Source organism: Lichenostomus cassidix, chromosome 1 (assembly GCF_008360975.1).
Source record: "Lichenostomus cassidix isolate B80296 chromosome 1, HeHo_3.0, whole genome shotgun sequence".
Taxonomy (NCBI): Eukaryota; Metazoa; Chordata; class Aves; order Passeriformes; family Meliphagidae; genus Lichenostomus; species Lichenostomus cassidix.
The window spans coordinates 87664447-87692245 of record NC_139479.1 but is presented as its reverse complement, the minus strand read 5'-3'; the positions used below and the strand labels follow the sequence as shown (position 1 = coordinate 87692245).

The window sequence follows — 27799 nt, the reverse complement described above, 5'->3', positions numbered from 1 at the left end:
TGGCCGGGAATGGCCCGGGACGGCCGGAGGATGCGGCGCACGGAGCGGCCGGAGGGACGGCCGGGGAACTGACGAGACGGCGGCGCGGCCGGCAGCGCTCAGCCCCGCCAGCGGGGGGCGCCCTGGCGGCACGACTGCGCCGCCGCGCGCCGCCCGGCCCGGCCAATGGGGAAGCGGCGGAGGCGGGACGAGCTGCCGGCTGGGCCAATGGGCGGCGGGTGCGCGTCACACGCGGAAGCGGCCGCTGTGCGCCGGCGGTGCGGGGCGGTGCGCGGGCCGGCCGGGAGCGCCCGGGCCGGGGCTGCGGGGGGAGCGAGCGCGGCCGCGCCGGGCCGGGCCCCGCCATGGCAGCCGAGGGCAAGGTGTCGGGGCAGAGCCAGGAGCAGTTCCTGCTGCTGGCCAAGGCGGCCCGCGGCGCCGCGCTCGCCAGCCTGATCCACCAGGTGCTGGAGGCCCCGGGCATCTACGTGTTCGGGGAGCTGCTGGACATGCCCGCCGTCCGCGAGGTGAGACCCGCCAGGCCCCGCGGCCCCGCCCGGCCCTGCCCGGCCCTGCCCGCGGCCCGGCGGCGCCGCCTGACCCTGTGTCCCCGCAGCTGGCCGACAGCGAGTTCTCCCCCGTGTTCCGCCTCCTCACCATCTTCGCCTACGGCACCTACGCGGACTACCTGGGTGAGGCCGGGCGCGGGGCGGGACCCCGAGCCCCTCGGCCCGGTGTGGGCATCCCGCGGGGCGGGAAACGCGCCGGAGACCCGGGGCACACAGGGCCTCTCTCCTCTGAGAGCCCAGCCCCCTCCCCCGTATGCAAGCAGGGCTGAGTCCCCATCCTGACACACGCCTGGCTGTGGTTTGGGCCCCACACCACCGGGTACCTGCCTGTCATTAACGCTGCCATTTGCCGCCTGCCCAAGAGCATCCTGGCAAAGACGTTTTTGAGGGACCAGGGGAAAGGCTTAGGTATCCATTGGGATGTGCAGACTCTCATAAATAAGGCATGGGACAGCTAGAAAGGCTGAGTTGAGGGTGGCGGGAGGAAAGGCCGCTCAGAAAAGGTCTTTTGAGCTGAGAATTGATGGGGATGGCTTGGCAAGACAAGCATCGCTTGGGGGATTGGTGTGCAGACACTTTGAGAGACGGGTGTGGTGCAGATGCTTCTGTGCAGAACTGGGAAATGAGGCATAAATTCTAATACCCTGTTCTTTCCCCTGACAACAGCTGAAGCAGCAAACCTCCCTCCCTTGACAGAGGCCCAGAAGAACAAACTGAGGCACCTGTCAGTCGTCACTCTGGCTGCCAAGATCAAGGTAGTGGCCCTGTTTTTCCCTGAGTTCTCCTCCCGCTGGAATTACCTTGTGCTAGTTACCATCATGTTTCCCCAGTGCATCCCCTACTCAGTGCTGCTGGAGCAGCTACAGCTGAAGAACGTCCGGCAGCTGGAGGACCTGGTGATTGAGGCTGTGTATGCAGATGTGCTGCGAGGGAGCTTGGATCAACGGAACCAGCGCCTGGAGGTGGATTACAGCATTGGGAGGGACATCCGGAGGGAGGAGCTTAGCACCATCACCCGCACATTGCAGGAGTGGTGAGGAGGAAGCCCCCACTACTAACACCCTAAGGAGGTTTCAGGAGTGGCCGATGGCTCCCCTGGATCCTCTGTGTGTCACTGAGGGTGGGTGATGTTGGGAGGTGACCTACTCGATCCCCTTTCCCATACTCCAACAGAAAGGAATTTTCCAAAAATAATTTTCCAAATTCCCCTGTTTATGGCTGGAGGGGTGATGGGGCTGCAGCAGCCTTTGCACAGAGCTGGCTGCTGGCAGGAGGCTTCCTAAGTGTTTATCTGTAGTTCCTAACCCAACATTGCTTTGTTACCTGTCCCCCTCCTAGTTAATAACGTAATTCCCTGTGTTATTATGTTGGATTCCTGCCCCTATATTTTCCCTGCCTGGCCTAGCTGTCACCTCCCAATGTTTTTGGCCTATGGAGCTGAAATCTGCTGTCTTTCACATTTCTCTCTATGCTGTGCCAATTCCCTGGCCTGTTCAGTTCTTGGTCTCCTCTCCAGGTGCCAGGGCTGCGAGGTTGTGCTGTCAGGCATTGAAGAGCAGGTCAGCCGAGCCAACCAGCACAAAGAGCAACAGCTGGCTCTGAAGCAGCAGATAGAGAGCGAGGTGAGTGGGTGCAGCAGGGAGCAGCCAGTGCCCCTCACCTTAAAACAGCTAGAACCAGTACCCTGTGGTTGTTACAGTTTTTGCTGAAGTGAGGCATTGCCTTTTCCCTAGGCCAGACCCCCCAGGGACTTGTGCCTGAAGAAGAGTCCTAAATCAGCTTAATGCTCCTCTGCAGTGCAGGGGCCTGGACAGATGTTGGCTCTTTTGCTTGATGTGAGCTTGCAGCTCTTAGCTCCAGGGCTTCCTTTAGAAACAAATTAAAAAAAAAACCCAAAGTGTAACTAAAAAATCCCATATCCAAAACAAACTCAAAACCTTGGGAAATCCCTTAGGTCTTGCTTTGCTGCTGTTGCAGGTGGCAAACCTGAAGAAGACCATTAAAGTGACAACAGCAGCTGCTGCAGCAGCCACGTCCCAAGACCCGGAGCAGCACCTCACGGAGCTCAGGGAGCCAGCCCCTGGCACCAACCAGCGCCAGGCGAGCAAGAAAACCTCCAAAGCCAAAGGGTGAGCAGTGCAGGCAGACAGAGCGTGTGTGTGTGTGTGAACATCACTGCACTTCTCTCTGTGCACTTAGAAAGGAAGTGAGGTATGACCCTCAGTGTCCACTCTGATTTTTTTTTTTTTTTCCTGTGCCCACAGGCTACGGGGCAGTGCGAAGATTTGGTCTAAATCAAACTAGTTGGATCTCCCTTCACAACTGGGAGGGTGAGAGGAAGAGATTTGGGGGATGGAGGGGGTAGCAGGGGTCCCAAGTGTGATGCTTCTGAGCTCTTCTCCATCTTGCCAACTAATTCTCCTGCATGTTTGTTCTCTTTCCTATCTTCTTTACTGACGTTCCAGGCAGCGTCTCCCTCCTTTTCATCACAGCATTTCACACTCTGAGCTTCAGGTTGTACGCGTTGCTGTTTCCCCAGCCGCTCAAGCCCCCGTCGCGATGGCCACGTGTTTCTCTCTTTCTCTCTCCCTGTCTTTTGACAGGTCAATTTTAGGAGCTGTAAAGGTGTGACAGTCACCTTGGCACCCCCAGGGCATCACAGAAGCTTGGAAAGAGGGTGCTAGTGCTCAGCAGTCATTTTGGCTCTATGAGACCCCTGGGATACTTTGCTCCAGGACACCGTCTTTGATTGTTTAATCTTTGTTTTGCTAGGTGGGAGGGTAGTTTTTGAAGGGATTCTTTTAAAAAATATATAAATATATTATAAATATATATAAAACAATAAAAATACAGATCTATGGACATATCTATACAAACCTGTGCTCCTGTGGGTGGCGTCTCTTTGCTTTGTATGCTGATTCTGGAGGTCTCAAAATAGTCTGTGGTGTTAAGAGCCTCTGTCCCATTTTGGGGTGGAATATCCTCAAAATACTCAGTTCTCTTTTCAAAGGTAGTGCCACAGTATCTCTATTGGGATGAGAGTCCATAAAGCAGGAATTAATCATAAATCTTATTCAAAGTGTTTTTTGTGTGGTTGATCTGCCTCTGGACCCTTCAAAAGGTGATTTGCAGGTATTCTCAGAGGAAGGTGCAGAGACAGAGGAAAAAGTCCGTATTTGTGTCGATACAGTGTGTCCTGTGATCCTGGACAGAACAGAAAGTGATGTGGGGACTTGCCTGACAGGTGAAGGTAACAGAGTCAGTGCCCACATGTGTGAGTTCTCACAGCATAGATGCTGCACAAGCTGTTCTTGGGTGGTGGTGGTGTCTGGTTGAAAAAAAATCCCAATCAGTGAAAATGACTCCTGTGAGATGCCCAGAAAAAAATCTAACTCAGATTCTTCAAAGGATGCCTCCTCGAGGCTGGCTTGGAGCCGAGTCAGAGGGATGTCAGTGTCACACTGCCTCTCCACGACGTGTAGCTGATGCAAATGTAAATTGACACCGTGACTCCCACCCCCGCTTGGTTCTGCGCCTTGTGCCAAGACTAAAATTTGATTCCCTGAACCTGTGTTCCTGTGTGTGAGCAAACCACGGAAAAAATAATCCAATGAAGGAAAGCTGTGAGCTTTGTGTCACTGGCTGGGGTGGGTTTTCTCCTGGGTCAACACCCTGTGCAGACAGGTGAGAGTTGGAGCCGAGGCAGTGTAGGGGTGAGCAAGTCTTGTTCAGGGGGTGGGGAGGGGGGTGAGACTGTGCCTGTTTTGGTGGTAGCAAGGTGCCACCTCAGTTCTCAAACCCCACAAAATGCAGGTTTCTGCAATAGCTCTGCTTTGCTAATTCCAGGCTGCTGTAATGCAGCACTGAGTGTCAGCAGGAAAGCCCTGTCACCCGAACCCGTGAACTCCTAAAACTTCCAAGCAGCTTTGTTTGTCCCTCTGTGTGTGATCACAGGGCTGGGCATACCAGCTGGCTCTGCTGAGGACAGGGATATGCCAGCTGTCCCAGCTGTCCCCTGCTCCCACTGGCTGAGGCCTCCCAACAGCTCAGACAGCCCCACACCTTTTCCCCCTTCTGTGACACGAGACATCAAGCTCTTTGGCTCTAGTTGTCTGGCACAGGAGTGCCAAGTAGGAGAGTTTTGGTATGAAGTTGTCCAGATGGGAGACACAAATCTGTCTGCAGGAGCACGTGAGGGGGTAGCTGGGCCAGGATTGTGTCAACCTACCGAGAGAGACTTGAATTTGCAGCCATAGGGAGACTACCTGACGAATCCCTAAGTTGTAGGGAGGGGTGGTGACAAGGCTTCCAGCTTTTGTTTAAATCACCTTGAGCCTTCCTCCCTGTGCGTCACATCGCCTTCATCTGTCTCTGTCAGTGAGGAGAGGCACTGCGCTCGCTGCGTTTGTGATTGTCTGCAAGAAGCAGTAACATCCACATGTATCAGATCTTCTGCTCCCTGGGAAGGGCTAGTCTGGGACTGAGGTGCCAACAGGGGAGGTGATACCTGTCAAGGACCTGCCAGATGTCTGGCACCTCACACCCTTTGAAAGATTTGCTGCCTACAAAGCCGTTGGGGTGCAATGAGAAAGGAGAACGGGCTTGGCATGGAGCTGAGCAGCCCAACAAAGCACGTGTCCTAACAGCCACTGGCTGAGGTCCAGCGGGAGCTGGGCTGGAGCAGTGTCACCTCCAGGGAGAGCTGAGGTTACCAATAATGGAGGAGGATATTTGTGTCCCACAAGAGCCTGCTGCTGCTTTGGAAGAGCAGTGTAACAGCTCTGCCCTGGGTGTCTCAGCTCCTCTCTGGTCTGTTGGGCTTTGCTATCTTTAACCAAACCGTGGCTATTAGACACAAAGGGTCTGTTTAAATGCCCTGAATCCACAGTTTAAATCCAGGCTGCAGATCCCGGGAGTGGAGCTGGAAGCCAGCACTGGGAGTTCCAGGCCAGTTGCATGTGATACTGCTCGTGTGACGCCTTGTGCAGCAAAGGCTGGGCAGAGCAGTGCCTGGGCTCTGTGCCACGCACTGCCATCGGCCTTGGGAGCACAAAACCTCCACACAGGTGAAGCAGCCAGAGTGTGGACCAGTGTGGGTCCAGGGAGGGCTTGCCACTCCAGCCCCAGGCTGTGCTGAAGCCCCAGACTCCATCCTCACAGCTCAGTCACAGTTCGTACAAGTCTGGCTGTGTCCTTCTGCTGTAACTTTGTTATGTGGCATCCCTGCTCACCCCCATCTCCCAGGGTCAGCTCATCTCTTTGGTAGCAGCATTTGCCAAGCACAGCCACAGATAGGCCTTGCTTCCCCTTCCCATTTGCCTGGTGGTGTTATGGATTTTGGGAGAGTTTGGGATTAAACAGAGCTCTGAAAGTCTTCCATTTTGTTTACTTTTCAAAGGGAGCACCTTTTAAGACCTCCATTAAGAAAAGGAAAGCTGGAGGTAGCACATAAAATTACTTCAGACCTTTGGTAGGACTGAAAAATAAATGAGAGGGTTGCAGTGCAGAATGAAAGTATTGCTGCAAATTGCCTTGCTGGATGGCAAACAGAGGGCAGGAGCATAGGTTTGCCTTTGCCCTTCACCTGAAAACCATGCTTTTTATTTTTCTGCTCACTTCAGCCGTGACTCTGAATTTCAGTAGGAGAAGATGTGAAGATTAATTAATTAGTTAACATTTATAAATCACTTTGAAGATGGCGAGAGTGAGGTAAGTACTGAGCACTATTATAAGTTTTCATTTTTAAATGTCTTTATGTTTTAACCCATTTTTTTCCAAACAAAAGACTGAGAAAACAGACCTTGAGTAGAACAGAACAGAAATATCTGGGCACATTAAGCCCTGCAAAGGAATCAGGTTTAGGGGACTGTGGAAGAGAGGGTACACAGAAATGTCCATCCAAGCATGGGGAGCAGGAGATCTGCCATCCCTAGCACAGAAAATCTAACAGCTCTTGTGCAATGATTCATTGCAACCCCCTCTTTGGGTACCTAACATGGGGTTTTCATATGTGGGTTCAGAAAAGGGAGGAGACAGGACAGGACCTGAATGGCTATCACTGACTTCTGATTTTTTTTTTTCTGATTACAACCTCCAGCTGCCCTGTGCCAAGAGGTAACCATGGATTCTTATTAGGAATTGGGGTCAATGATGGTAATTATTCTTACTGCATTTCTGGGGCACAATTTCTTGGTTTGTTTCCTGATGAATGGATGGGCTGGTGTGTATCCAAGTGCTGTTACACATTACCAAGTCTCTTTTGTGTCAGTGACACTCGCTGAGGGGCATTTCTCTCCACAGAAGGTTTCCCCTGCAGGCCTGTCTGGTGAGCAGGGAAGACAGCAGCCCTGCCCCTGCCCAGCAGCAGGACATGTGCCCACCACCTCCATCCTCCTGTGAGCTCCTGGCGCCAGCTGAGGAGTGGTGCTGCAGCATCCCACAGGAACGCTGCAGAGGCCATGGTGATGGCAGCCAGATTGCATCCGCCGGTCTGCAGGATGAGCATGCAGCTGTGTGTTCCCCCAGAGCTCCCTGCAGGGATGCCTTGCCTCTGCTCCAGCAGGGCAGTGGCTCACAGCTCCTCTGAAGGCCCTTTGTGCAAGGTGGGTGCCTGCAGTTGGGTTTGTTGGGAGAGCTGGCACAGATGGATGTGTGTCCCACTCTGCTGCCTGTGGGGCTGAACCTTTGCACAAAGACCCCCTGACAGCAGCAGCCCCTGTGGGCTGTGCCTGCTGCTTGCCACGGCTGGACCATCCTTTTTGGGATGAGGCCCTGCCTCTGCAGGATTCTGATGCAGAGCAAGGTAGAAAAGTCAGAAGAATCTCACAGTTCTTGACAACTGCTGTAAATGCATCTCTCAGATCTCTGACATCCTTCTTGTCTCCTTTTTATGCCCTGGAATAGCTGCTCATTTTCCTTCTGTGACCCCTTTCCCTTTTTGCCATCCTCTCCATGGGAGTCTGTCTGTGTTGCCACCTGCAGGGCTCTTCTTTCCTCATCCCTTTTCCTAGTACTAGTCACTCCTTAGCTAAAATACTCATAGAAAAACCACCTGTTTTCTCTGCTGGTTCCACAGGCACTCCATCTTTTGGGTGGTTTTTTCCCATCTTCTGCAATTTTCCAGGAGCATCCCTCTTGGTCCAGGGTGGAACTAGGCTGGACTTTTGTCAGTCTCCTCTGCTGGTGGCAGGCTGTGCTTCTGCCAAAGAAAGGAGTTCATTTGCAAAAATTCTTTGTGCAATGTGCAATTATATTCCTGTCGTGATGAATTCAATAGGCAGCAAAATGTCAGCTGGATTCAAGAGCTGTGACCCTTACATGGTAACAGGAATGTTCAGAATTCCTGTAGCACTTGTGAATGTGTTAAAAGCAACCCTGCACCTTCCTGCTCTGAGCACAAGGCCCAGCCCCTTCAGATCAGGAGAAAATGTTTCTCTGGAGGCTTTGCCTGCATCTGCCTCTGAAGCATTTCACACTGCTCTCAGGATGTGTGAAGATGGATGATCTCTTTGGTAGGAGCAAAAGCAAGAAGGAGGCTCCTGGTGACCAAGTGTGATCTCTTAGCACTATGGTCTCATAGTCTCTTGTGAAAGCTTCTCAAGTGCCAACCCCAAAGTGGTTAATTTTATTGTCCCCTTGGCAGGCTGCCCCAGAACCCCACTGCTGTCATGGTTAACGTTTTTTAATTTCCAGTTTAAATGAATTCACAGCTAGTTTATATTCTCTTGTGCCAGTGCCAGTGTGTCTCTAGCTGAAGCTGTACTTCCTCCCTGGTGTTTATTTCCCTGGAGTACAGATTTCACTTTGCTTAACTAACCAAATCAGCCCCCTTGTGCACCGTGAGCTCTCCATACTCTCTTACTTGCTCTTCAAATAGAGTGCAAAAGTGCTCTTACCTGCACTTCTAATTAAGCTTTCTTGGCTAGAAATGAGCACAGTTCTCTTCCACAGGTGAAGTCTGATCAGCATCTCACACAGGCACAGTAACACACATCTAGAGCTACCAGAAATGCCTCCTGGATTGTGTGTCTTCTCCTCTGGTGATCCAGAGTATTTCTTCTTTTTTGACGGTTATAATCAGAGAAGCTCCAGTTTATAGCTAAAACCTTGATTTTAGGTCCTATGCTCCTTTTTCCTTTCACTTTATGCTACAAACTTTAGCCCTTTCGCTGTTACTAACACCTTCAAGGCCACCTACGTCCTCCTGAGTGATACCCTCATCCAATTGGGTGATGTGGATGGGTTTTATTTATTTACTCATGCATTTATTCTTTTTCAGCCTTTGTTCTCCTGTTCTCTTGTTAGTAAGGGATGGATATTGTGAAGCTAATATCTAATACTCCAGCTTACCTCTGGACATTACATCACCAGCAGTTGGAGATAGGTAGTGTCTGTTCTATTCCCCTTCCTTTTATTACCTTTTTCCTGCACGCTAAGTTTGTATTAAGTGCCCTCAGGATTTAAAAAGCCAGACAGATGTGAGGAGATAGTGGAAGTAATAATAACTGAAGTTCCCCCATGGGAACATTTTTTGAAGTGTTGTCTTTAAAAAGGAAAATTCCCAGGAGGAAAAAAAAAACCCAGTTACATTTAAGACAGGGCTGAAAAATAAAATCAAGTCCATTTTTTAGAGTGTTTTGAAAAGTAAAAAAATATTGCAAATCAAACAAGTAAATTTTAACTTATACACTATATTGAGGTCTATTTTAAATCCTTTTGTTCTCCAGCACTGGAGCCAGTGCCTGTAGGATTTTACCCTCTGGCCCTATGGAAGTGCATGTTTTTCTCCCAAACCATGGTGCCCACAGAGAGCTCTGTGTTCCACAGCTCTTTGTGGTCCCACCTGCTTTGAAGTCCTTGTCAAGTCACAAAGCCTCCTCTTCCCCTTCCCACCCTCCCCTTCAGTCTAGCCCTGTGCCAGTCTGTTTCCCTCTCCCACTCACAGATTTTTGAAGCCCAAAGAGACTGGTATAATCACATCTCTTGGCTTCTCGAGTGGCCAAGAACTCCCTCACCCCGTTCCTGTGCCCACTCCCCAACTCCTCTTTGAGACACCCCGTGGGGTTTGGAGTAGGGAGAGCTGGGAATCGGAGGTGTGCTCTACTGCTCTCACACAAGGTCTGCGTTCATTCCCAGTTCCATCGTGAGGTCGCTGCAGGTTTTCTGCTGGGCTGAAGAGCCCTCTACTGTCAGAAGCCTCATTCCCGTTTAGGTAACGCCAGCCCGTGCTCCAGTGGAGGGAACTGTGACACAGGACTCGAGTTCATGTTATCCTGTAGTGCTAGGCAGCGTTTCCAGGCTTCAATCCCTTGTCTTCTTCTTCTTGAGTCTTCTTTGGTGTCCTTTTTATTGTCTGATACCCAGATTTCCCACAAGTGGTTCACTACTGTGATACACCAAATTGATCAGTGGGATGGAGCGCCTCTCCTACAAGGAAAGGCTGAGAGAATTAAAGAGAATTAGGATTGTTCAGCCTGGAGAAGAGAAGGCTTTGAGGTGACCTAATTGCAGCTTTCCAGTACCTGAAGGGAGCCTACAAGAAAGGTGGAGAAAGACTATTTATAAGGGCATGTAGTAACAGAAGGGGAATGGCTTCAGACTGAGAGAGAACAGGTTTATGATAGATATTAGGATGAAATTCTCTGCTGAGAGTGTGATGAGGCATTAGCACAGGTTGCCCAGAGAAGCTGTGGATGCCCCATCCCTGGCACTGCTCAGGGCCAGGTTGGATGGAGCTCTGAGCAACCTGGTCTAGTGGAAGGTGTCCCTGCCCATGGCAGTGGGGGTTGGAACTGAATGATTTTTAAGGTCTCTTTCAGCCCAAACCATTCTGTGATTCTTCACATGGGAAATATTTTACCTCTGTTCTTGGTGAACACAGGTTAATGCCCCCCAGTGTAACCCATCTGCACAGATGAAGAGTTATGCAAGTACCATTCATTTCCTTGCTTGTCTTCCAATCCCAACTCCTTTTGGAGTCTTCCATCTTGAAAGAGCACAGACTATGTTTATGTCCCTGGGTGAATGTCTTTTCTGCATTCAGTGCAGCCAAAAATGCCTAGTGTTTATAAATAAACACCACACCAACAGTTACTGACTGTTCAGTACATCTCATCTTTTTCCAACATTTATTACTTTCATTGTTCTTTGGGTCCTCTGAAAGCTTCATCACCACTGGTTTAATACCTTCTTTCAGATCATTAATCAAGTTACTAATGAGCATTAGTTTCAGAACAACATCCTACTGGAAATAATTTCATATTCTACAGTCTCTTTCCCCCCTCATTACTTGAAATCTATCAGTGAACTAAAATTTATAATATTGGCCCTTTTGTTGTTTTAATAATTACTACCTTATTTTACATCAGAACAGAGTCTTGTGTGGCCAGGTAAGATGCTTCGTGCAGGTGTAACCTCTGAGTTGCTGTAGTGCCTTTGTTAACCCAACCCATAATTTAATCAGAAATTATCACAGTTGTTGGACAGGAACAATTTTGAGAAGTGAGATCACCTATTCTAAATGCTGAGGCACGCATTTTTATTTTTAAATTTAATGCATTTTGCATCGCTTATCTTGATTTAATGTCAGTTTACCTGGTTTACAGGTGTGGATATAATCTAATTTTTTATTTACAAGTATTGGCACAGTGTTAACTTTCCCATACTTCTTTTCCCCCAGTATTCTACAGTTCTCCCTTCAAAAAGTACAATTAAAGATGCACAGATCTTCAGGGTTACCCACAAAAACATGTAAGGACAATGTTCCCACTAGCTCCAGTGGGTCTTATTTTCATGATAAATTTTCAGTTATGGAAAACTGAATATACAACAAACAAAACTGCCTGTTTCTGGTTTATTTGTGTGTAGCTGGTGTATTCTCATCCAAGATTATGCTATCCATTTTCCTACCAGTGTTTCTAGCCTCTCTCCACCTCATTCTGCCCACCTCCTTTTCTCTCCATCTCTTTAAAGCATGTCAGGCCCCTCTGTCCCACTTCAGGTGCCCTACTTGCTCCTTAGGAAGATACAGTAGTACCACTGAATTGCACTGATTTGGTGCTTCAATTGCTCCAATTTGAAGGTGACAGCTGTGGGAGAAGGAGCAAGAAGGGATTTTATCTCCCTTGGATAGATAGGGATGACTTGGAACCACACCCTGCCCGTTTGAAATAAATACTGTTTGATTTCCAGGTTGGAAACATCCAACCTTCTCTTTCTCCTTTTTGCTGGCACAGCTGTCACAGACATTTCAGAAATGGAAGAGTCTCATCCCAGCCATCCCTGTGCCCTGATACAGGAGGTAGACTGCTTTTAAGAGGAAACTGTACTACTGTTTTACTTGAAACTGTAACTAATATGAAAAAATTAACCCGACATAGGTGTGGTCCAAACACCCATGCTGGGGTGGTGGAACAGGAGAGGAGGGCTGGCTGATTGCACGAGTGTTCTTGTGTTCAGGCAGCTCAATTAGAGCTGCACACCCAGACTCAGGCAACTGCTTACAGCACCTTGGGGTTCCTCATGGCTTGTCTGAACAGAGGAAGAGCAGCAAATCCTTGGTTGTGCCATTCTCTGCATTTTTCCATTGGTTTCATACCCTATATCAGTAATCAGCAAGTAAATTTTCACCAAACTAGGGTATCAGTGAAAGGGAGAGCCCCAAGCACCACTCAGCCACTCAGAAAAAGGCCCCAGTGCCAGTGCATATTATTCCCACTGGAGTACAGATCTGCCCCCTTCCTCCTGGCCTTCACATTCTCTCCTCTCAAGCCCCTTAAACAGCTGATCCAAAGGCACCATCCTGCCCAGATCAATGCCAGCCTGGGGCAGCTGAGGTCCTTCTACAGCAAAAGCCTGAGCAGCAGGTGAAGGAGGGCCTCCCAGGACTGGAGGAATCAAGGGAGGTTCCCTTCTTTGGAAAAAACCCTCCTGCTTTCTGAAGTCAGAAGTTCATGTACCATGTCAGCCTCAAGGCATGCAAAGGCTCAATATACTTCCCCTGCTTGGTTTGGGATCTCTAAAACTCTCTCCTGGGCTCCTGTCTTAACCCAAAGTTCCCCTCTCAGTGAACTTCTTTTCCATATTCCTAGACCACCAGTGCCTTGCTGCAGCTGGAGAAGGCAGAGCCTTTGGGAATGACTGTACAGCAGTTGGCAAGGCTCAGGCAGCCAGGTAAATCAGCCTCCCACTGCAGAGTGGAAGAGCACGCAAGCTTCCTAAATCTGTAAGCAGGACAGCACCCAACAGGGAACAGAGGCTGAATCCAGATAAAAGGATTTGGGATTAGATCAAGATTAGGAAATCCATGCCCAAAGAGGAATGGATCCTCACGATCAAAGGTCAGTGTTAATCTCCACCACCACAATAGCCATCTTCCTGTGTTGCATCTCAGACACTGCCTCAAAACCTGGCCAGGACCTAGCAGCTGGTTCCTGCCACCACCTCCATGCTGTGAGCACCTTTCTGAGCTCAGCTGGTTCTTTGCTGGATCAAAACACTGAGTGCCACATCTTGCACTGGCTCAAGACTGCCAGACATGAGAGCTGCTGCTGCTGCAGTCCCTTCTTTCACTGGCAAAGCCAAGATGACTTCCATGAAACCTCTCCCAAGCCCTGCATTTTCTCTGTGCAGCTCCTCCTTCAGCCTTGCTCTCTTCAGGGCCTGCCTTGACTATGACACCTCCAGAAAGTCATTCCATTGCCAGGGACAGCTGGCTGCTGCTTTTGAAGTCCCTTCCAAAGCATTCTATGACTCGTCCTGGGGTTTGCCATGGGACAAAACAGCACAGGGAAGTGGTGATAGAGCTTGTCACCAGCCAAGACTCTGTTCTGCACTTCCTTGAAGGGTGGAATATGTGCAAACTCTGCCCTGAGCTTTCAGAGGGTGGATGTTGCATCCTTTTTTCAGGGCAACACAGTCAGTCCCCAGCAAGGTGTGTCTCTCTGCTAGTGCCCACATGTACAACAGAGGGATACACGGAAAGATCCCAGCACACCACTTAAAAGTATAAGTCATTAATCCATTTCCTGCCTTCTGTTCCGAATAAACTGATGAAAACGTTTGTGTAAGGGTGTGTGCCTGAGCAGGAAAGTGGCCAAGAACCCAGCAGATCTTCCCTGGTCCCATATTCCTAATGCCTCTCAAGTTTCACCTAATACTGAGGTTAAGAAAAGGTCATTCATAACATCAGCCTCAGTTGCAGTGATATAATAAGAACATAATGGAAGTATTCCCCGTCTGTGCAGGAACCCCAGAGGCCCAATTCAGGGCTGCACAGATGACCAGGCAGCAAGAAAGACCAACCAATTTCCCTTGAGTGCAAAGCAAAACTATAGCAATTAGAGGGCATTTTTGGCAAATGGTGGGTTCTTGGGTCTTCTTTCACAATTTTCATGTTGAGCATCATCTCACCCTGTGACTACACAGGAAGGCTATTAGGCTATTTTCTATAAGAAAACAAAGCCTTAGAATTTAACACCAAGTTTCTCCTCAGCAATTTCCCAAGGATGTGAAAGAGGTAACTTAATTCCACAGCAGGCACAATTAGGTCGGCCGACGGTAAAGACTGATGCAACAATTCTTTACAGTTTGTTTCTTTATTCAGTAAACATCTAGTTACAAGTTTCACAAATTAAAAAAGTGGGGGAGCTGATTCAAGAGGGGTCGGGGGGCCCACAGGCTGATCCAGCTTTTGTTCTGCTCCTCCCTTCTCCAATGCACACATCCTTCTGCTTCTCCACAGATGCACCAAGGAGCAGCAGGGGAAGCCTCTGTCCCGGTGAGGGGACTGACAGGGCATTCTAGCAGAATTCCCTCATATTCCTTTCACAGGGGACTAAACATAAACTTCAGAACCAGCCCAACCCAGCACAGAAAGAGTGGAAAGGATGGAAGAGGCAAGGTGGCAGCTCCTCATGCCCACCACTACTGGCAGAAAGAACAGAGCCAAGGGACAGCAGAGATGGAATGGGCAATTAATGTGTTCCTTGCACATCAGTGAGATTACCCATGCCCCACTGCAGCACCCAAATGGGGTGAAAAAGAGCAATGCAGATTAGTTGCTTTGTTTCAATTCTTAAGTGGGAGGGAGGTTAATACTAAATTTGAGGAGGGTCCAAGTGGTGCTTTGAAGGGGCTTCAGAGTTTCACTGTCTGTACCTGGGAGGAAAGGAAACAGAAGACGTAAAAAGAGTAAGTGGTGCCTAGAAAGCAGGACAAAAGACAGATAAAGATATGTTTAAACCTGAGTCTAAGACATCAAAAAAAGGGGGAAATGTCCCTTTTCAAGCACTAGATCAAATCCTAGTGAGCCCTATTCAAAGTGCAGGAGAGCAGACACCAGCACTTACTTATATTTCAAACTGGATGGACAGCAAATGGTCTGTAAATTACATACAATAACAACATAAACATTCCACAGATTGCAATCCTACATCATGTCAAACTATTTCAGCCATCAGTTAAGGCTGACACCACACGTCTTTTGTTCATGACAAAGCTAACTCAAACAGCTTCCATCTTCCTGTTCAGCACAGCATCTTCTCAAAATTCACACTTTCCCCTGCTCCCTCAAAGAGGGAAAACCCATTTGCAACCAAAACTTCAAAATCATGTAAGATTACAGCAAAGAAAAAAAAAAAATAACCCTATGGCTAAGAGGCAACCACGCAGTGGAAGACGAGGAAGAAACTTGTGAAGACTTACAAGAGCATGTAGGTAGATTTGGGGGTGGCCACGCTGCACCCCCCACAAGGTCTGCTCCGAGTTCACCAGTCATACCGGCGGGACTGTCTGGAGGGAGAATCCTCAGGGCCCTGGATGGCAAGGCGAGTCCCTTCGGCGCGGCGGCCGCTGCCGCCTTCATGACGCCGGTAATCCAGGCCCCGCTGCGGCCGGAAGCGCGACGTCTCTCGCCGCCACTCGTCGTCAAACGCGGCTGCATCGCCTGCGCAGGGACAGAACGAGCTCAGGGGGGGAAGAAGCCACCTGGCTTTGCTGGGAAGAGGACACGGGCACTACTCACTTTCATCCATGTTGATGTAGTCCTGCCTCTCCTCCTGGTCGCCTGTGCGATGGTTCCGGGACCGCTGCATGATGTGGGCTCTCTCCCTGATGTGGTGGCCAATCGACATCTGTTCCAAGCCGCTGTCCGAGTCCCTTACGGTTCGCCTTGTCTCACGGATCTGGGGGCACATTCCCACGTGGAATCAACGTTTTCATTCCTTCTCACAGCCCCCTAAGGCACCCTGATTCCTGCCTGCAGTATTTCAACCACCTTGCACTGCCACCATTCCCAGGACATCAGACGCAGTATTACGAAGAGGGAAGAATGGATTCCCCACTGCCAGCACTTCCCACTTCCTCCCAGGGGCCCTTGGCACGGCTCAGTGAGTCACAAGAGCACAATGCACTCCTCGAACTGCAGCTGACAGCAAAGCCAAAGTGCTGTGGGTGGCCACCCACAGAGCCACCAAACAAAGCCCACCCTCTCACAGCAAGGCCAGCAGCCTCCTCCTTACCCCGCCAGGTGCTGAACGCATCTCTGAGGTCTCCTGATAGACTTTGGGCCCATCACCCAGGTTGGAATAGGAGATGACGGTTGAGGAGGTAAAGGTCTGGCAGTTAGCACCACTTGTCATATGCTCCTGCAAGAAGGAATGGGGAATGGTGGAAAGAAGGGATGGGAGGGGAGATGGCATGTAATTCTCTCTATACAATGAAGTAGGAAGAAATTACAGTAGGAACAATAAAATCCCCATGGGTCCACTTTTCTGGAGAATACATGTTCCTGTTAAATTAATACTTATTTCTCGCTAAACAAGTCCACCCCCACACTTCCTTCCTCACCCCTCTCCTCTCCCTGCACTCAGGAACAAGCTCTGTTACTGACTCTCAGCAATGAAGCAAAGCTTACAGCCTCTGCCACCCTGGCAGGTGTGGCTCAGTCCATCCCAAGCAGCACAGTAAGACTGGAGACATTAGAGGGGTGGCAGGAGCACCCTCAGCACTCCCCTCAATACAGAATGGTTCATGGAGGGGTCTTACCATGTTTCCAATCATGTCGTTCATCATCCCAAACATATCTATAAAGCCACCTGCCTGATGAAAAGAGAACACAAGAGTAGTCAGTCTGGGAAGATACATGAGGAAACAACAAACCATCTGCAAAAAAACCTGCTGCCTAAGAATAATTTTGATTTTTTCCCCATTCTTTCAGTAGTGCAGGAAAAAATCCCCAGAATCTGGGGTTGCTGTTCTCTCCATTCTCTCAGGTTGCATTACCCAATGTTCTGGCAAAGGTTGTTCTTTTAGTTTGGATCCAACTGCCAATGCACTGGAGTTTGTGAGCCTGGGGACTCAGCAAAGTTAAGAGAAGAAATCTCAGCATGTGCACAAACAGTGATCTTAAGGAAATTTCCACTGATTGTTTTCTTTCCAGCAAAACAACAAATTTGCTTATTTTCCCCTACAAACACCTGCCTTTTCCATCCTGTAAACCTGAAGGCTGCAGTAACACCCTGGGCCAGCAGGTCTCACAGGTTAATTGTGCAATATGTAAACAAAATTACAATGTCACTTCAAACTTGCTGATTTCTTTTTTTTTGTTTCCTCGAGTAGCCTCTTGTTCTTGTTTCCAGCAGAGCAGTACTCACACAGAAGGTTATTATGCTTTGAAGTCTGTATTTGTAGTCTTATTAATCCTCCTCTGAGCTACAAAAATTCCAGGACGCTAAAGTCTCTTTCATTGATGCAATTCTGCAGAGCAAGACAGCTGAAGTTGCTGGATCTGGAATAACCTATTTCCACTGCATTATTTTGGTGGAAGACAGAGATCAGCACGCTCCGAGCGCGGTGTTCTCACGTACTCACAGCCATTCTCATTCCAGCCCTGTTTACCTCGAGTGTTCTGCTGGCTGCTCCAGCTGCCACCACTGGCAAAGGAGGTGCAATAATCACCTCTGCCTACTGATGGCCAAGTCCTTTCCCTGCATCCTCACAGCTCCTCCATTACCTCCAGATCTGCAGCTTCTTCTCAGACATATGAGGTTATTAAAGGACTACCTGCTCTTCCCAGATATTAACTGTCCCAATTCCCATGAAATATTGTGCTATAACAGCTTTATGGCTTTTCTCTGGTCAAGGTGCAAATACAACTTCCCCATATAAACAGAGTTAGACTCTCTCTTCTGAAACAGCTCACGGACAGGATTAAAACATTAGAGGGGAAACAAGGTAAAGGCCTGAAGTCATAAAGCAACTCAATGAGAGGTCCAAGAGAAACCAGATGCTTCCAGTTTCAGTTCAATACCCTTTTGCCTATTCCATTTACTATAAATCTAAAGCTCATCCTGGTCTGTTCAGACATTCCCATCCTCCCTACCTGGTAAGATAGCTGGTCATGCTCACAGATGGCTACATTTTAGCACTGGTTGCACACAGTGCTGATGGATCTCAGTATGGAGTCACTACTTGGAAAGCCTCTAATTTGACCCAGAAAAACAGAAAACTTACCATGCCGAGCATCCCAAAGGGTGAAACAGCTCCTGCCTGCCAGGGGAACAGAAAAACAGAACAGAGAATGACTGCAACAGCCAAACACTAGATCCTCATCAGAACACACTAATCCTTCTCAGAAACAGAACTGGGAACACCCAGGCTCTACAAATGTATCAAGAAAGCACCCCACGGATTCCTGGGGTTTTCAAGCCATATCACCCCTAACAAACCAGACATGAGGTGATGCTCCTAAATTTGTCCCCATTATATGAGTCACATCCTTGAAAAATAACATATTTATTCCCTTCTGTGCAACCTAGAATGCAGCTGCATTCAATGAATTAATACCGGCGGAGTAAAGAGAAGGACCAGAACACCACTGCCTTAGAGATTAATTCTGCACCCACCACCTGTGTGAAGGCAAGGGGGGTGCCCAGCCCAGGAATGGTGGGAGGCAGACACTGACAGGGCAGTTTGAGAAACTCTAGCCTGTACTCAGCCCCTCTGTTACCTGCATCCTGCGGCCAGCCTGGCGAGCCCCAGGCGTGGTCCCATCCGTGATGCCAAGGAGCGGCCCGAACCCGAAACTCCCAGAAAGCATTCGGTTCATGTGCTGCCGGTGGATGGCAAAAGGATCCCTTTTGGAAAGGTGGAGAGAGAACAATGGTGAGGACAAAGCCCCATATAATCCACTCCTCCCAGTTGAGCTCTTCTTATGCAACTGTATGTTCTTTTCTGAGCTGGAAATTCAGAATCCTGAGAAGTCAGCTGTGCCTTCCTTGGGGCTGGAAGGGACTTCTGGATCCCATCACCTTTCTTGTGATAGAAGGTTTTACACCACAGAAACCCTCTCAAGTACAAATTCTAAGCAGGTCTGCTCACAAGTAGGTTGGTGTTCTGCTCCCAGTACTGCTTTGGAGCCAAGCATGGCCAAGGCAACTCCAGAACCTTGCTGCTCTAACATCTTTTGTAGGCAGGTGCACAAAGACCCTCTTGGCTGCAAAGAGAGGGCTACACTTAATGTCACCAGGAAGCAGGAGATCCTGCATGCTGTCCTCTCACCCCTCCATGTACATGCACATAAACAGTGAAATGCATGACTGGAACCTCCAGAATGGACTGACACCCCTCTGCACCCCAGGGGCTGAGACCACATATAACTTTTACAGATTTGAGGAAGAAAGGGAACAATAACTGGGATCCCTGACTGGTTTCCCCTTGTTTTGCAGCCTCCACTTTGAGGGCTGCATGCACTCACACATCCTGGAGAAGCAAGAGGAAGAAAAGGAGGGTAGGGATAAACAGTCACAGAATAAAGCAGCCACAATAAGAAACTTCTGGGAAATACCATAGCTTTTTTCCTGCACACATTATGGTCTGCAATTATCTCTCCTGAGCATTAATAACCTCTACAGCACAGACTATTCCTGAGATCACAAGAGCACCTACTACGAACCAATACTTTTCTGCCTCTACTGGAAATGCTTCCCATAATAAAAGCTAGACTCATAGCTGCCATGTTAATGAGAACAGGCTGTCATTCTGTGACTAACTGGGACATCAAGGTCTCCTCTCCTGCTAATTTGCTCACAGCTGATAAAATTCTTGCTTACTACAAATTTCAAAAGCAAAAAATGGACTATTCTTCTACATGCATAAATTCCACCCAATTTCTAGTAGTGTCTTGTTTAACATAATCAAATTCTTTCTGTATTACAGTCTATTCCTTATCCACTTTGGCAAAGGCTGCCAACTTAGTGTCACTGCCAAAATTTATCAATAGCATCCAATTTCTGGACTGAGGACGGAAACAAAAACATTCAGTGAAAGGAATCCCAGGAAGAGCTCTTGGGACCTTTGTTAGATTTCAATACTCGTGTTTCAAAACTACTCATTGTCTTCTTTTTACTTTGTTCCTCACAACTTGACAACTGCTTCAGCAGCCTCCTCCAGCTCCATTAATGATTTCCTGTGCAGAACAGCAACAAACACTGGACAGAGCAGCAGATTTTATCTATCTCAACTACAACCCTACTTTGCATAAGAAAAAAAAAAACACCCTTGCGCAAAGAACAAGATTAGTTATTCCAGCCCTCCCTTCCTCTCAGACAACTGCGATGCCTTTTGGCCTACTTTATTACGCTTTCCTGCAAGACCACGCTCCAATATCGCAGCAACGAGACCGACGCGATCCGTGTTGCTCTCCGCGCTGCCCCTCCGGAGGATGTTGGTGTTTGTCCGCAGCCAGCCGCGCTGCAGCGGCGCTGCCCGGGCCCGGCCGGCCTCTGCCCGCCCGGTGGGACGCGGGGGCAGCGCACACCTCCCCGGGGACGAGCCCTGCCGCAGCCCTCCCTCCCTCCGCCGATCCCCCGCAGGATGCCCACCCCGACTCACATGGCAAACATGGGGTCCTCCGGCTCGCCATCCCTCATCAGCCGGAACATGCTTCCCTCGCTCGGGGGCGGCCTCTGCGGAGGGGAGAGGGCGGTGAGCGCAGCCGGGGCTGAGGGCGGGGAGGGGCGGAGCGGCGGAACCGGCCCCCCCGCCCCGCCGCCAGCCCGGGCAATGACGGCGGCGCTCCCCCCCGCCCCGGGTCCCGGCCCGCCCGCCGCGCCCGTGCCCTGCCTGCCTGCCTGCCGGTGGCGGCGGTCCCGGTTCGGCGCAGCCGGAGCCCCCGGGCCGCTCACGCCTCCGCGCCCATCGCTCCCGGACCGCGCTGCCGCCGCCCCGCCCGCGCCCGCACCGCGCATGCGCGCCCGCCCCGGGGGAGGGCGCGGGTGAGGCCGGGCGGCGCGCACAGCGCCCCCTGGCGCCCCCGCGGGCATCGCCGCAGCGCGCCCCTCCCGCGGGCAGCAGGCAGCGGGAACTGAGGATGCGGGAACAGCGGAGAACAGCGGAGAGCGGCACTGCTCATCGCGCCGCTCAGCTGCCTCACGAGGGGCAGAGCAGGGCAGGCTCCGATCCCTTCTCTGTGGAGACCAGGGACAGGACCCGTGGGAATGGCCTGAAGCTGTGTCAGGGGAGGTCTAGGCTGGATATGAGGAAAAGGTTTTTCATCCAGGGGGTGGCTGGGCACTGGAACAGGCTCCCCAGGGAAGCAGTCACAGCACCAAGCCTGACAGAGTTCAAGATGTGTTTGGACAACGCTCTCAGGCACATGGTTTGACCCTTGGGGATGGTCCTGTGCAGGGCCAGGAGCTGGATCGTGATGGGTCCCTTCCAACTCAGAATATTCTGTGAGTCTGTGGTAACCCCAGTGGCTCATGGCCAGCTGGTTCCCAGCCAGAGTCCACAGTGATGCCTGGCCACTGCAGGGGCAGCACTTGTCCCAGGCTTCCTGCACGGCATGGGCATGTAGGAGTCACTGACAGAGCTGCTCGGCTGTGCTGAGCACATGGACAGCGAGTGCACGCCAGAGCTCTGCTGGCAGAAGCAGAGAGGGTACTTTGTAAGCCAGCTGTGGGTCATCACTGATCCTGGACAGCTGCTGGGAATCACAGGCAAAGCGTAGGCACTTGTGTGCACCTATGGTGGAGGTGGGGAATCTCCTGAATCAGGGGGATGACATCTCTGTCACCATCCCTTGGGAATTCTGGTTGCCTTCAGCTACCGCCAGCTCCACTGGATTACAGGGAAGAGAGCAGACTGACTCATCCCAGCTCCAGCCCAGAGCACGCTTCCTCAGCTGTGCTTCTGTTTACTGTTGCATCCGGCCCACCATGTGCAGGAGCCAGACTGGACACATGCCAGGGGACTGGAAATAGCAGGTTGCAAGAAGTGGTTGAGAAATCGAGCTCCTGAGTTGTGGCAGGAGTCATGTCCTTGGATTTCGGAGTCTGACAGAGGAAAATGACCCAGTAGTGTGCTTCACTACTAATGCATAGAGTACTTAGCAATACTTGCTACAGCAGGTCTCAAAACTGCTTGGTATTGAGAAAGAAGATGTCTCACTGGAGGCCCGTGCCTGTGTGAATGCAGAAGGCTCTTCAGAAGTCCCTTCTGTACACAGTAATTACATTCTGCAGAGGCTGAAACCAAAACGTCCACAATAGGGGAACTGTTGACAGCACAATGGTGCAGGATCAGGAGGTGGACACAGGTCCTGTGGGCAGGGCATGGGCTAAGCAGGGCCAGAGCTCTCAGAGGGAGGTTGTTCATAAGTGAGCTGCTGAAACAGCCTCCTGTCACCAGCTCAGAGCTCATCTGTGCATGCTGAAGTTCACACAAAGCCCCTGCTAGCGCTGCCTCAGCCTCTCTGATGCTGCTTCTGCAAACGTGAATCATCCTTCAGAGACCTCCAGTCTGGAAAGCTTTTCCTGTCTGGTGTGTTCTCCTTTTGCTCTGAGGCTCTCTTGGTGTTTGATTGGAGTGTGGAGTTGACCTCAAGTGTCAAGATGCAAAGGGAGGTAAAGAGCTTCTAGGGCAGAAACGTAAACATTTCTTTTGGTTTTTTTTTTTTTCATTTTTTCTTTCTTCTTTTCCCCAGATCTTGGATAAAATAAATTGCTGTCCCCTTGATACCAGTGATCCTCCCACTCCTGCAATGTCCTAGAGATGGTAGAGCTCTTTCAGTTTTTTCCAAATAATGTCAGGCTTTGCTGCCTTCAAACAGAGAGGGGAAAGGAACAGAAAGGAGTCTGGAACAAATACTGCTTTGCAGATCCTTTTTCTGTCCCTAATGCTGCTCCTCTGCAAGTGCAACCCCAAGGGCTGAGTCTATGAGACTAGGGGCTCAGGCTGTGGCTCCCCCCGGGTACTTCTGCAGCCGTACAGGCAGTCCTTGCACCTGACAGACACACGGATGTCCTTACACCTGATGGACATGTTACCAAAGGCTACATTTCCGGGGCCATTAGCAGCTCAGCAAACCTTGAGGGAGCCTTGCTTGCAGGGAGTCATGTTGGTGGCAAACGCTGTGTGAAACCCTGGAAGGAAGGAGGAATTGGAACAGCAACCTTTTCCTGGAATGTGGACAAGGCCACAGTTCTGAGGAATGCAGGAGCTGTTGCTGCAGTGTTTGCAGGAGAGGTTTCAGCACAGCACTCAGCACGCTGTGCCTGATGTGCTCCACGGTGATGGCCATTGCTGGGGCAGAACAACGAGCGACGTGGGGGTGTGAACAGAAAGCAAGGCTCCCATCTTGCTCTTCTCACTCTCTATTCAGGCTGCTTCTCTTCCCACCGTGAATAAAAACCACTACGTCTCTCCATCTCCTTTTATTTCCGAGCAGCCCAGGTTGCGCTGGGGGAATGGGGGAGGGAGCAGGCGCTCAGCAGGCGGCCCGGAGGAGGTGAGCGAAGGGCAGAATGCACAGCCATGAATGGCGCCGCTGCCCTCGGCTCCACCTCGCCGCTGCCGCCCGCCGCCCCCCGGCATCCCCCCGGCATCCCCGCCGCCCGCCCGGCACGGCACGGCACGGCACGGCACGGCACGGCACGGCACGGCACGGCACGGCACGGCACGGCACGGCACGGCACGGCACGGCCAGAAAGCGAGCTGCGCTTCACGTGGGGAAGGTAAATAAAGGGGACGGTGAAAAACCGTGCCTTGTTACCTGCGGCTTCCAGGGACCGAGCATTTGGGCCAGGAAGGCAGGAGCGGCTTCTGAAGGCGGCCGAATGTTCCAGGGCCCCTGGGGACGCCTGGAAGACAAAGAAATCCTCGTTAGCAGAAGTCAGAGCTACCCACGGCCATTTCCTCATTGGCTCCCTTCATCTGTGCCTCTTACGTAATCCTCACCCAACAACTAACTCTGACCTCAGATGAAGGGCACCCTGAGTGAAGGACAGCTCTGATTTGATCCTCAAATGTGACAATTCATATTTGGGATGCTACAGCCAGCTTGTGGTGGCTGCAGCTCGCGTTGCATGGGAGCGATTACTTTCAGAATTATTTTGCTCGTGTTAAGAGTGTGTCTGTCACACTGTGAGTGAGAACCACGACCTCCATCTGTGCTATGTTAGCAAAGACAGGCTCACAAAAAATCGCGATTGAAAACATCCCTCCCCTTTCCAGTCTTCTGACAGGCTGTGTGTCACCCCTCGTCACTCCCTTCTACTCCTCTTGCTTCCTCTCCTTGTGTTACCTACCCTGCTTCCCAGCCCTCCTGCAGGGCTTATTTAAATGTGCTGCCTCTCAGGATGCCATTTCCCAATGCAAAGTTGGCCAGTGGTTGAATTCTTGGGCATTTCCTCTTAACTTCACTATACAGCATCGTGAAGGAAGAACAAAGCTGATTATCTGCCTGGGTTTTTAATGGACACAGTACAGAAAGATGAACAGTGTGGGTTAAATACAGAAATGCATTCAAACACATTCCCTCTGCACATTGAGATTTTGCTAGTTTTGCTGTAAGCGAAAGGACAGATATTCTCCCGTTTCTGGATTTATGTAAATCTAAGAAAATTTAATGCAAATACACATCCTTCTGCTCTTTTGTTATTCAGCAAACAGTTTGGAAGAGGTTTGGAACCACTTAGGGGTTAGCTCAGTAAATATAATTCTTAAAATACCGTTATTGTGTTTTGCTTTTGCTCAGAAAATGGCTCAGAGCTAGTTAGTTCAGCCTTCAACATAAACACGAAAGTCACCGTCCCCTCTGCCCCCCAACAGAACACAGTGACACGACTAGCAAGGTAATAAGCCAAAATGCATAAATAATTGCTTCTAGGTGCATTCACCCCGCATATGCTAGGAGCAGAAAAATAGATAGCATGCATGAGAGCCCAAACACATCTCAGCCACGTGCTCACGTATGATGGCACACGCCTGCAAGCTCAATGCATACCTCAGCAGAAAAGTACCATACTTTCTACACTCACAAAAGTAAAGGAACGCATCAGAGGGAAAATATCCCCTCTGGACACAAACAGGTATGTACAGCACCTAAACACGTGCACACACCCACAGAAACACCAAGCACAAACAGGGTACAGCACCAAAATTGTGACACTGTACGGAGAAAATGACATTCCCATTGTTGTCTGGGCTGCAGGCGGACATGCACAGTGTCTGTTCCACACAACGATCTGTCATGTAACTTCTGCACCTCCCTCATTTTGTCTAAAGACATAAGTCCCTGAAAAGGATGGAATATATTCTGCTGAGCTGGCAAAGCAACTACAGACAAAGACTACAGAACATACTGAGCAGGGACTGGCATCTGCAGAGCGCACAATGAGTGTACTCGAGTTTGCAACAAAGGGAAAAGCACAGATGGGAGAGAGGAGCAGAGAAAAGCTGCAGATCGATCTGACAGGCGAAATGCAGAGTGGCACAGATCAGGTGGAGGAGCAGAAGTCACAAGGAAGAGCTAGGTGAGACAGTCAATGGATACCCTCAGGGCTTGAGGGAAGCAGCTGCACACTAGAAGCCCAGGGAATCTCACCACCGGGATCCAAAGGGCAAGAAGAGTCAGAATGCAGAAACAGGCAGGTCACAAGGCATGAAGAAGAGTTTCGCATTGGATTTAAAGGGAAAAACATAGTTGATACAAGCATGCGGGGCAAAATGGGACATGTGAAAAACAAAGGAGGGGATGCAAGATGAATTTTGTACATATGATGCAGGATGTCACAAAGAGAAGCCAGGGAGAGAGCCATGGGAAGAGTGCTACCAAGAAGACAGGCAGGAAGCAAATGCCAAGAAGTAGCAGATGAGGTAAAAATTTCAAAGGGGACATGGTGGGGAGCGAAGAAGGGACAATGTGAGGTTGCACACTGCAGGTGCTGGGGGAGAAAGGAGAGGTCACTGCTGCTGTGCCAGTTTGTAGTGCTGACCCAACAGCCCCATCCCACAGGTTGCTGGAAACAAGCTTCCCTTGCACAAACAGGTGTTTGTCTATTTGCATCTGTGGGTGCGCAGTCTGTGTCAACATGGAGCTTTGGGCACGGCAACATCTCTGAATGTAATCCTTGCTTTCTCCCCTCTAGGATGTTGTGTCAAGGCCTGTTTGTGCACTAATGTGAAAATGTCTTTGCCAAGGGATATGTGTCAGTGTGGTTTTGTGTTTTCAGTAGTTGAGTGTGTAAAGGAAAAGGGTAAAATCCTGGATTGGTGAGAACGGCAGAGCCATGAGCCACGCACCTCCTGACAAACAGAAGCAGACAGGAACATGTGGCCACTCTACAGAATTTTTTGGCTCCTATTTTTGGGTGTATCTCTAGAAATTAAGATTTTCTTCTTGCAAAAGAGGGGGATGAAAGAGGGGTACTTGAACTAAACCAGGGCTTGAATGCTGATACCAGCTAGACCTGAGGAATTGGCCAGATGGGTTTTGTGAAACAGTAGAGGGGAAGAAAAATTAGTGCATGCATTTTCATAATTTGGTTTATTTTGGTACTAGTCTAGATCTGTGTGTCTGAGTTCCAGGACTGTTTTTTGGGGCAGGCACTGTGCACTGTGTGTAGCTGGGAAGAACGTCAATTAGTCAGATCATGAGAGAAGCAGCTGTAGCTGTGGAGGAGACGAGATGACAAGGTGGGGACCTTCTACCTCCCTGGCACACAGTTTATAATTTATCCAATCTCTTTCATACTTTCCTTCAGGAGATATGTACTCAGTGCCCTCTGTTCCACAAATACCGATGGCTTTTGCTGTTAAATGCTCAAACTGAGACACATTCGATTAAACTCAAGAGCCCCAGCTCTAAATCCTGACTTTGCACAGAGGCTGAGTTTGTATCTGAAAGACAAGAAGGGCTTGTGTACCTCAATACGTTTTCCAACCAGATGGATTAATCACCTTGCCTTGTACCTGTGAGAATGACTGTGTACACGTGTACATCCATATGCGCTCATGTGCACACTTAGTTCTGTAGGTAGGCTTACAAACGCGTGCAGATTTATTTTCTTTCTTCCTTTTGTATGAGCCTGTGACTAAGAGCGGGACAATACAAACCTTCTGGGAAAGGTGAAGGGAATTTAGTCATCCCGGTCTGCTCAAGCTGATAAACAACGGGCTGAAGCGCGGCTACGGGAACATCTGTTTCGTTAGCAACAAATCCCTGCAGCTGCAAGTCACCACCTGCGGTGCTGCAGGAAGGACCTTTGGCTAAAGGGGGACTCGGAGCTGGGCGGTGATCGTTCGCAGCACCGGCAGAGTGTCTGCCCGAGTCCGGGTTCGAGGCGGGCGGGCGGCAGGGGGCCGTGTTGCCCGCCTGTGCTGCCCGGCCGGTGGCCCGGAGCGGGAGGCTCGGTCCCGGGCGGGTGGGAACCGAGGCCAGCCGAACCATGCCCGCGCCACGGCGACGGGAACGGCACGCCACCCGCGCCCTCGCGCGCCTTCCCGCCGCCCCACGTGCCGGCGGCCCCTCCCGCCTCGCACTGCACCAAACGGCCCCGCGCCCCAGCCCCGCCGCGCGCCGGCCGCCGCCAGCCAATGGCAAACCTGTTGCCAGGCAGAGAGCTCATTTGAATGGCCCAATCAGGCGTCCCAGCCCCGAGCCCCTCCTTATATGGGGAGCGGGGGATGCGAGCGCTAATCCTCCCCCCGGCACGGCAGGCTGCCCCGCCCACCCCATCCGCGAAGCCCCGCCCATCCCGCCCGAGGCCCCGCCCACCCCCTCTGCCGCGCGCGGAGCGCGGGAAAAGCGCCCAGCGCCGGGCGGGGCAGGGGGGAGCAGTGGGGAGGGAAGAAGGGGAGGGGCGGGAGGAGCCCCGCCGCCGGGAGCGCTTCCAGCGGGAGGAAGGGCGGGCAGCTGGAGTGGAAAATTCCAGGCAGGAGGCCGCGTGTCGCCAGCGCTGCCCTCCCACACG

General features: G+C 50.7%; 2 protein-coding genes across 7 annotated transcripts; one reads left to right on the top strand and one right to left on the bottom strand.

Annotated features, from left to right (window-relative positions):
* Positions 1–243: 243 nt before the first annotated feature.
* On the top strand, positions 244–3424 carry COPS7A (COP9 signalosome subunit 7A). 3 transcript variants are annotated; one of them, XM_085068761.1, is made up of 8 exons: positions 244–506; positions 596–671; positions 1215–1303; positions 1379–1581; positions 2065–2170; positions 2526–2677; positions 2813–2878; positions 3152–3424. In XM_085068761.1, exons 1-7 carry the CDS (start codon positions 345–347, stop codon positions 2850–2852), a joined length of 828 nt encoding a protein of 275 aa, XP_084924887.1. In that variant the 5' UTR covers positions 244–344; the 3' UTR covers positions 2853–2878; positions 3152–3424. The 3 variants fall into 3 exon arrangements, with proteins under 3 accessions (XP_084924887.1, XP_084924879.1, XP_084924869.1); XM_085068753.1 differs by having other exon boundaries at positions 3014–3424; XM_085068743.1 differs by having other exon boundaries at positions 245–506; positions 2813–3424.
* A 10700-nt stretch (positions 3425–14124) lies between these two features.
* MLF2 (myeloid leukemia factor 2) lies at positions 14125–23637 on the bottom strand. 4 transcript variants are annotated; one of them, XM_085068683.1, is made up of 9 exons: positions 23599–23637; positions 20439–20512; positions 18556–18682; positions 18060–18095; positions 16593–16646; positions 16067–16192; positions 15571–15730; positions 15252–15492; positions 14125–14705 (listed from the first exon to the last, which is right to left on the bottom strand). In XM_085068683.1, the coding sequence occupies exons 1-8, from the start codon at positions 23620–23622 to the stop codon at positions 15314–15316; spliced, it is 780 nt and encodes a 259-aa protein (XP_084924809.1). In that variant the 5' UTR covers positions 23623–23637; the 3' UTR covers positions 14125–14705; positions 15252–15313. The 4 variants fall into 4 exon arrangements, with proteins under 4 accessions (XP_084924809.1, XP_084924800.1, XP_084924817.1 ...); XM_085068674.1 differs by lacking the exon at positions 23599–23637 and adding an exon at positions 20678–20802; XM_085068691.1 differs by lacking the exon at positions 23599–23637 and adding an exon at positions 20670–20765.
* Positions 23638–27799: the final 4162 nt, after the last annotated feature.

What these genes read in the sequence shown, in the direction of transcription:
- MLF2 (XM_085068674.1), bottom strand. Translation starts at nt 20,794, where the DNA reads ATGCGCGGTGCGGGCGCGGGCGGGGCGGCGGCAGCGCGGTCCGGGAGC. An exon ending in CCTTTGGGATGCTCGGCATG is followed by an intron (nt 16,647 to 18,059) that starts GTAAGTTTTCTG and finishes TCTTTTCATCAG; the next exon opens with GCAGGTGGCTTTATAGATAT. An exon ending in CTACATCAACATGGATGAAA is followed by an intron (nt 15,493 to 15,570) that starts GTGAGTAGTGCC and finishes GTCCCTGCGCAG; the next exon opens with GCGATGCAGCCGCGTTTGAC.
- COPS7A (XM_085068761.1), top strand. Translation starts at nt 345, where the DNA reads ATGGCAGCCGAGGGCAAGGTGTCGGGGCAGAGCCAGGAGCAGTTCCTG. An exon ending in ACCCGCACATTGCAGGAGTG is followed by an intron (nt 1,582 to 2,064) that starts GTGAGGAGGAAG and finishes TCTCCTCTCCAG; the next exon opens with GTGCCAGGGCTGCGAGGTTG. An exon ending in AAAACCTCCAAAGCCAAAGG is followed by an intron (nt 2,678 to 2,812) that starts GTGAGCAGTGCA and finishes CTGTGCCCACAG; the next exon opens with GCTACGGGGCAGTGCGAAGA.